This window comes from Mirounga leonina, unplaced genomic scaffold (genome assembly GCF_011800145.1).
Source record: "Mirounga leonina isolate KUSES-001 unplaced genomic scaffold, KU_Mleo_1.0 Mir_96, whole genome shotgun sequence".
Taxonomy (NCBI): Eukaryota; Metazoa; Chordata; class Mammalia; order Carnivora; family Phocidae; genus Mirounga; species Mirounga leonina.
This window is the reverse complement of record NW_023270871.1, coordinates 1,978,174-1,987,504: the sequence shown is the minus strand read 5'-3', so window position 1 is coordinate 1,987,504 and position 9,331 is coordinate 1,978,174. Positions and strand designations below refer to the sequence as shown.

At 38.8% G+C, this 9,331-nt stretch overlaps 1 protein-coding gene across 6 annotated transcripts in view; it reads left to right on the top strand.

Moving 5' to 3' along the window:
* The window catches only part of LOC118006426 (ran-binding protein 3-like), a 289,201-nt gene that overhangs the window by 242,684 nt on the left and 37,186 nt on the right, over window positions 1–9,331 (top strand). Inside the window, exon 1 of one of the 6 annotated variants that reach the window (XM_034999090.1) lies at window positions 1,672–2,790. The exons of 4 other annotated variants lie outside the window; for them this stretch is intronic. In XM_034999090.1, coding sequence (XP_034854981.1) covers window positions 2,700–2,790 — 91 coding nt within the window. In that variant the 5' untranslated portion in view covers window positions 1,672–2,699. Of the gene's footprint in view, window positions 1–1,671; window positions 2,791–9,331 lie in introns of those variants that run through there. One more of the 6 variants, XM_034999088.1, reaches the window with a different exon arrangement.

The window sequence follows — 9,331 nt, the reverse complement described above, 5'->3', positions numbered from 1 at the left end:
CTATCTATCTATCTATCTATCTATCTATCTATCTATCTATCTATCTAATTTCAGACACCACCCCATACCTCCGACTCTGCAGTTGGGGCCCAGGAATCTATCTTTATGACATTCCCAGAGTAGTTACTCACCAGGTTTAAAAATCGAGGGCTTAGATTTTCAAATGCACTCCCAAATCCTACTCATATTTTTAGGTTTAAATCTATTTCTTTCTCCTTTCTCAGGTCTTTATATTCACAGAATGAGTGTTGAATAATTTCTTGCATTGCTTACTAGAAGTTTGTTTCATTTGACAAATGAAGACACAAACTCAGGGATGTTAAGTACTTGGTTCAAGGTTACACAGTACACTAATGGAGTGCCAGGGCTAGAAAGCTGTCTGTTTTAGCCTCTGTGGTTAGTTGACTTTCCTTTTCCCTTCTTTTCCTCAGCTTTATATCCATGCATAAGGAAAATGGAGGCACCTAGGGGCTTCCTTGAAAAATCAGACATAAATCAGGGTAAATGTAGATATTAATCTCTAAGCAACACTTTCTCTCAGAGAGAAACCTACAGAATGAAAAAGACTTATGACACATATCAACTAAAGACAGTGTATGGACATTGGGGTCCCAATTTGAACAAAATGTAAATTTGTTTTTAAATTATGGGACATCAGGAAAATAAGAACACCATCTGAATATTCCATTACATTAAGGAATTGTGTTTAAATATTAAAAGGCTGACAATTTCATTATGGCTCTGTTTTTCAAAGTCCTTGCATTTAAATACTTATTGTAATATTTATGAATGCAACAATCTCTGGGAAGCTTCAAATCCAGTGGTGGGGTAGGGGGCAGGAGTAGCTGTGATGAGACAGATTTGAAATAAGATTGACCATGAGCTGATAATGATTGAATCCAAGTGATGGTGCACAGGACTTATTATGCTATTCTTTCTACCTACTCACATATATGTTTTAAATTTCTCACTATAAAACTTTTTTTTAAGAATCCATTTCTCTCAAGGGCTGGCTTACAATTTTGTGGGTTATTTGACTTACCTATATAATAATAGACTTATTAGTGAGGTCCACAACTTGATAGAATATCAATAGCTTTATGCCTTCACCAGCCTTCCACCATGACTGTAGGAGATAAATGCCAACCATTAAAGCAGAAACTATGGTTCTCTAGTAACAGCAATCTCTTTCCAAGCAGCTACATACTTCTATAACCTGTTGCACTGTGAGAGACCTAAAACTGCAATAGGTAAACTATTAAAATGATGAAAACAGTTTAATAAATAATAGTAATTGTGAAAGAGCAATCACACAGATCATAAGAGTTTTCATAACTCAGAGTATGCTTGGGAAATTGTTGTTAACTGTGTCAAAGTAGAAGGAGGATGCACCCAGATCTGGCTAGGGGGTAACCTAGTTAAGGTGTCAGGTTTAGCACCAATTTCCAATATGCCCAGGAAGCTGCAGCACCCAGACTTTGAGGCTGAATACTCTGCCTTTCTCCTTTGTCCCAGCCCACCACCTCCATTCAGAATCTACAGAGCTGTGAATCTTAAAGGGCAGGATCTACTAGCATTCATTACAACTTCAGAGGTAGCAGGGTTCCCAGTTAAATGAAAGGTGTTCAGGGTTTGTTTTTTAAACAATAATTAAATATTATTTCAATGAATATTTCAATGAAATATGCTATTTCAGCACAGGAAAACCCTGGAAAAAGCTTTGTTTTATGACCTAGAAGTGGAAATAGAGAGTCTAAGGGGAAACAGAGGTAGATTTCTGGGAAGATAATGTTTCATGTGTTTATTTGTCTTCCAGAACTCCAAATAGTTGCGTTGGCAGGCAGGCTGCCCTAGAACTGCTCCCTTCTGAAGACTCAGAGGTGTTTACAGAAACTGAAAGTTCCAGCAGTATATTTCCATGAGCTCATTACCCGTTCCGATGATATCCTTTAGATGTTGCATGTGCAAATGAATATCCATGCAGTATAAACCCCTGCTCTGAGCTTTTGTTTTAATTACAAAGTAGCAGAAGTTAGATATGTGATTACTGTAACATCAGGGCATCTTTTTAGAATCCCTGCTTTGGTCACTATTATTCAAAGCAACTCCAATGCCATTTCTTGCCTGCCTCTTTATGCTAATCAGCCTAGCTCACTCGGCTCCTCCTCCTTCAGCTTCCCTTAAGAACTGTTCACTTTCAGCTGTCACGGAGGGTAACTCAGACCAGGCTTAGAAATCACTTGATTTAACTCAGCAGCACTTTTTAAATTTTGTGTCTATTACTCTAGCAGTCCTCTCTAAATACCAGAGGCATTAGGTTTCATGTCAGCAGATGAGTCAAAAATTGCCAAAACGGTAATTGGTTAGAAATAGTTATTTTGTAGCATTTTACCCTGGGGGAGGAGGGGGGCGGGAAGCTTCAAAGTGCTTTGAAATGAAAGAAGAATTAAGTTGTGTTTTTATCCAAACGAATTGGCATCTTTATTTGTAGGGGAGGTTATACTGGTAAATATTTATTTCAAGAATCATGACTTGGAAGCGCTTGGAAGTTTATTAGAGAGGTAAATGTTTTACACTCACGGACAGGATCTGCATGTACCTCTGTGGCTCTGGGTGTCTGGTGAGGACCATTTTAGGTGACTGACCAAGGGAAGGAAATGCCTTAGTGAGACTGGAGTCACAGCCATATTGCCACCACCATGTCTACCATACAAAGAAAAGGCAGAAGCCACCTGTTTAACAGTTTGTACACCTGTAAACTGAAGCTTCCAGAAGACCAGCGACAGCAAGGTGAGTCAGCCAGGCTAATGGGCTGTGTGTTCGGTGATCTCCCAGCCATTCGCATTCCAGGAAGAATGGTAAGCTGGGGAAGTACCTGGGGAATCTCTGGTTGTGAAATGCTTTATGATCTTTGATTTTTTTAACTCTGAGAATAGATATACTAGTGATGCATAAGGGTGAGTTCGCTTGGATTCACTATTGGTTTTTAAAGGACTATGGGAGGCGCGCCTGGGTGGCTCAGTCGTTAAGCGTCTGCCTTCGCTCGGGTCATGATCCCAGGGTCCTGGGATGGAGCCCCACGTCGGGCTTCTCGCTCTACGGGAAGCCTGCTTCTCCCTCCCCCACTCCCCCTGCTTGTGTTCCCTCTCTGGCTGTGTCTCTCTCTGTCAAATAAATAAAATCTTTAAAAAAAAAAAAAGATTAAAGGACTATGGGAGACTATCAAGAATGCATATTTCTTGGACTTGTCATTCTGCAGCTTATGGGCTTAAACTTCAGGCCACTGTCATTTTTCTAGAGTATGCTAGACTTGCGTAATTCAAAACGTCCATCCAGGCAAGGCGGCATCAGCTACTGGGGGAATCTGCTGAGAGTAGCTTTAAGTGAGCCTGGAACTATCTTCCCTGTCCTGTCACTGATGGCTCACTTTGGGATTTCAAGTTTAAACCTCATTTTTGCCCAGGTCTCTGACTCATTCATTTGTGGGAAAAATAAATATATTTTTGACTCTTCCTGTTAGGATGTAGGAAGAGCTGGAGACAGACAGGGAAAAGTGTCACATTTCACATGCTGGGTCCTCATTCAGACTCAACTATCTATCTGGCAGTCCCATTTTCACCATCAGTCTTTATAAAATTTCAAATCCACTACCCAGCTGCATCGAGTAGTGGCAGAGGGTGGACATGAATAGACCAGATGATTCCTCCAATCCATTCTGTCATGGACAGCAAAGGACACTTGAGAAAAAGGCAGGGTTCTGTCACAGATGACATCGTCACTCCCCAGAGGCTAAGGATTGGTCCCAGACATTTCTAACTTGCCCTCAATAACGACTGATGGATCTGTCTGTGTATGGATCTAGGCTACCAGCTCTTTATTTACTTTTCCATAGACACAGTTTTAGATTTTAGTGGCCTGGAAAGTATTGGCTCATGGGCTGAAACCTCCCATTGCCAAGGTGGATCTGTGTGCTGACATTTGCAAGACAATGTCAGGCCACCTCCCTGCATTATTCTGGACTTCATGCTGTACAAGGCTTGGCACAGTGTGGGTAGAAAATACTTTATAAGAAATGGAAACAGCAAAAACTTGTAAGACCATTCTGTATCATCAGGGCTTCTCTAAATTATTTTAAACTAACTGCCTTAGCATGTCAAGTCCCGGACTGTGCCAGGGTTCAATTATAGCGCTGTAAAATTTTTACCCTTCTGTTAGTAAACTCTAATTCATCATAGGTTTTTGTTGGCTTTTCATTTTGTTTTAAATGCTTAAAGTGACCTCCCCCCTCTATTGCTAGTATAATATTTATTATATAAAATTTGCCAGGGGGAGAATTAAGGAGGTGGTAAAAATCATCAGCCAAAGATAGTTGCTATTAACATTTTAATGTATATTCATATACATTACAAATAAATACATATACAAATAGTTATTTTATATATAGTTGTTTTGTAAACTGCTTTTTAATTTAATAATTGATTATGAACAGATTTCCATGTCATAAATTCTTCTACAACCTTATTTTTAACAGTTGTATACTATTCCTTTAAATGTAGGTAGCAAAATTCCTCAGACAGTTCTCTATGATGAGACACTTTATTTCTATTTTTTCACCAATACAAACAACACTGTGTTTCACATAAATCATTGCAGAGATAAGATTATTTTCTTGGATACATTCTTAGTGGTAGAACTGTGAAGCCAAAGGATATGTATATTTTTAAGATTTTGTGGGTTTTTTGGCTTTTTTGGTTTTTTTGCCAATTGGTCCTCCAATTAGAAGTTTAGGGGTATATTCTCAGTAATACTGGGTAATATTTTTAAAAGCTTTTCCCAATTTTATAAGTGGAAATACTATCTCACTGTTGTTTTCACTGAAGGCAGGCTGTCTTAATATTCTCTCCTCTTATTGGCCATATCCAGAGGACACTGGAAAAATCATTATGATGACATACTTCCCAAAATACCAACAAGACAAGAAGTCTGGTTTCTTTTCTCAGGCTGAAGCTTTGCCTAGAATGTTTTGAAAGCAACCATATTCTTCCACAACCGAGTCTCAAAATATCAGCCCGCATAAACCACAATCCATAAAGTTGAAAAGCATGTTAATGCAATCCAGACCGGCCACTGACTGCTACAAGGACTGTCATCTAGAGATCTGAATTGACAAGTGACACTGGGCAGTGTTTGCTATGCTGCTAAATAGCATTCTACTTACTGTTCGGGAGTTGAAAAGTATTCATTGAGTGTAGTATCCTCCAAGCTATATTTGCACCTTGCTATTATACAAACTTCAGCAAAGGTCCAAGAAAGCAAAGCCGTTAGTTTCAGAGAGTGAGGTCCGCCTGTGGATTTATTCACTGAGGCATTCTGAGTCTGTGGCTTTGGCCTACCCCCAGCCACACCAAGGTTCCAGCTTTTTAACTTAACATACGGACGTGATTAATTGGCATTTAACTCTTCCGAGGGCACAACCAGATTCAACACATACATACTTTCTAGTCCTCCACACTATATGTTGAAGCGCTTGTTGTTGTAAAGCTGTACTTTTTGGGTTATCATTTACATAAAAGTCACTTGTTCTTTAGCAACTATCTGAACAATGACTATGCAAAGCACTGTGCCAGTCACCGGGTACATGAGTTGAATCAAACCAACTAAGCCGTGGTTTCCAGTCCACACAGTGTTTACCTGCTACAGCAACAGATGCTCTAGAGTCCAGAATAGTAGTCCAGGAGGCTCCTCTCTCTACTTGTTGCTGTCTGATAGCTTCTTCTGTGAGAGTTCAAATCTGCTGATCTATAACTCTGATCTGAGACCACATTTGTCAACATTAACATGTGTCTGCAAAAACCTCAACAACGTTCAGTACGCATTACATTCAGGTACTAGGCAAACTTCACCATATTTATGTTTTATAATGCTGTATACTTTAAAATTTACAAAGTAGATTTCTAAAATGCTTTAAAAATTACAAAATTTTCAATACGTGACACCTCATTTAATTCTTACAATATCAAGTGAGGTGGTATATTAGTCAAGATTCTCCAAAGAAACAGAATCTATGGGGGATGTGTGTGTGTGTGTGTGTGTAGATAGATAGAGATAGAGACAGAGATAGAGATAAAGATAGAAATTTATTTTAAATAAATAAAACCTGGGTCGCTCAGTTGGTTGAGCATCTGACTCTTAATTTCAGCTCAGGTCATGATCTCAGGGTCCGGGATCAAGCCCCGTGTGGGGCTCTGAGCTTGGTGTGGCATTTGCTTGAGATTCTCTCCCTCTCCCCTGTCCCTGCCCCCACTTGCATGCTTGATCTCTCTCTCTCTCAAATAAATAGTCTTTAAAAATTAAAAAAAAAAGAAATTTATTTTAAGATATTGCCTCACACAATTAGGGAAACTGACAAGTCCAAAATCCTCTGTGTGGGCCATCAGGCTGGAGTCCCAGGCAAAGAGCGGACCAATGTTGCAGTTAAAATCTGAAAGCACTCTGTTGGCAGAATTCCCTCTTGCTCAGGGCAGGTCAGTCTTTTGTTATATCCAGACCTTCAGCTGATTGGATGAGGCCCACCAACATTCTAGAGGGCAATCTGCTTTACTCATAGTCCACCAGTTTGAATGTAAATTTTATTCAAAAGCACCCTCACAAAAACATCCAGAATAATGTTTAACCAAATATCCAGCACTGTGGTGCAGCCAAGTTGACACATAAAATTAACCATTATAGGTAGGCATCATTTTCCTCAATTTCAAAGATGTGGAAACTGGGAATCCTCAAAGTCAAGTGATTTTTCCAAGGCTATATAGTTATTAAGGCCTACGTTCAATGTGCTTTCTGCTATATATAGCTGTCTCATAAAATCCATGTTTCCTAGTGTTATAGTGTTTAATTTTTTCCATTGATCCATATCAAAGTAACTTCTCTGCAAACAGTCAAGCTGCATTAGGATTCCTTCTGATTTTGTTTGTTCTGACACCAACTAGGTGTGCTACAATTTAATTCAATTCTGACATTATCCAGAGTTAGTGAAGATTCCAAAACTTACAGGCTCAGTCTCATGAGACTGACAATTTCAAATGCCAGCTACAAAACTTCAGGTGTCTCCAGGCCATCTGCATTTGTGCCTGGATGATTACAAATGCAAGTCATCCCACAACTCTCCCAGGTTTGAAAATTTGCTAGAATGATTCATAGAATCCAAGAAAGATCTATAGCATTTTATTATAAAGGATACAAATGAACAGCCAACTGAAGAGATACATAAGGCAAGGTGTGGGGGGGTTCTGAGCACAGGAGTTCTGTCCCCATGGAGTCTGGGTCTACCACTCTCCCAGGACATCAGTAAGATCACCAACTAGGAAGTTCCAGTAAGCATGGGTGTCCAGAGTTTTCATATGTGATTTCATTACACAGATGTAATTGATTAAATCATTAACTATGATTGAACTCAATTTCCAGTCTCTCTCCCTTCTCTCCCCCAGGTTGGGGGTAGGAAGTAGGGCTAGAAGTTCCAACTCTATACTTGCTTGGTCTTTTTAGTGTGGCCAGCCCCTCCCTGGAGTCACCTCATTAGCAAAACAGACACCTGACTCTCAGTCAGGAAATTCAAATGGTTTTGAAGCTCTGTGCAAGGAATAGAGAACAAAAACCAGACCTATTCTTTATTACATCACACTTTGGCCATGATTTTCTGGATGAATTCTGTCCTTAATGTCAGGACAGGTTCCTGAAAGTCAAGAAACATAGATTAATGCCTTCAACCATTTACTTATTTAATGCAGTTTTTACCAAGTGCTGGATGCTGTATTAAACACCAGAAATGCAAAGATGTTTTTCTCCCAGGCTTGTTTTCTATCATGTGTTTTTTAAGAGGAATTCTGTAATAAAAACTCAGCTAATGATACTTTTTCAACATTTTGGATGAAAGAAAAAGTGATTTGATTCTATAATGTTCAGACTTTGCTGCATTCATCCTCATTCTTTGTATTTTAGCCACACTCCTCTTGAGGGTTTCAGAAGGCATTTAATTTACTTTTGAACTTAGTAAAGATAAATATAAAGGTTAAGTGGGGCCTAGTTACTGTGTGATCTAATTTGCTCTGAATCTAAACCATATAATTAGACTGCTGCAAATGCACTATTTCCCTTCAATATATTCTGTAAACATTTATGAATGTACTTAATTTAGAACACCTACAAAATTTAAGTGCTAAGGATTGAAGACACGACCATGAGAAAGGGAGCCCAGTAGTGGCAAATAATGAAATAATGCCTCCAATATGAAAAGATAATGTGAAATATGTATATTTTGCTTCTCAAAATAGATTTGTATTGGCTTTCCTTTCTGTGATTCTAAAACTGTGATACGGCCTAGACAACATGACATCTTTTGGGTGATACATGTCTAAATGAACAAGGATCAAAGAAGAAGACATACACATATTTCTGTTTTTCTTCCACCAAAGGGAGCCTCAAGGAGGCTAGAATGAGTTTTGTTCTATCTGCAAAACCATTTTACTCGCATTTAAAGGCACAGATTGATGGAAACAAATATAGACCACTTTAAAATAATTAGAAAGGAGAAAGTTCATATTCTATTAGATTTGATCATATTCAAGCTCTCACCCAGTACAGGAATCCTTTCCATTAAAACCTCCTTAATAGATGAAACATATATAAGGATTTGGAAAATATATGTAATGGCTTAAACTTCATTTTCCCACCTCACGGTCATTAGGATGGCTACCATCAAAAGAAAAAAAAACACCAGAAGATAACAAGTGTTGGCAAAAATGTGGAGAAATTAGAACCCTTATGCACTGTTGGTGGGAATGCAAAATGGTGCATCTGCTGTGGAAAACAGTATGGCAGTTCCTCAAGAACTAAAAATAGAATGATCATGTGACCCAGCAATTCTACTTCTGGGTGTATACCCAAAAGAAGTGACAGCAGGGACTCAGACAGATACGTGCACACCAATGCTCATAGCAGCATTATTCACAAAAGCCAAAAGGTGGAAGCAACCTATCTGTCCATTGACAAATGCAACATAATGTGGTATATACATACAATAAAATATTATTCAGCCTTAAAAAGAAAGGAAATTCTGACACATTCTATAACATGGATAAATCTTGAGGACATCATGCCAAATGAAACAAGCAAGTCGTGAAAAGATAAATACTATATGATTCCACTAATATGAGATTGCTAGAGTAGTCATTCATGGAGACAGAAAGAATGGCAGTTGCCAGGGGCTGGGAGGGTGACTAGGGAGTTATTGTTTAATGGTATGGAGTTTCAGTATTGCAAGATGGATAGGTTCTAG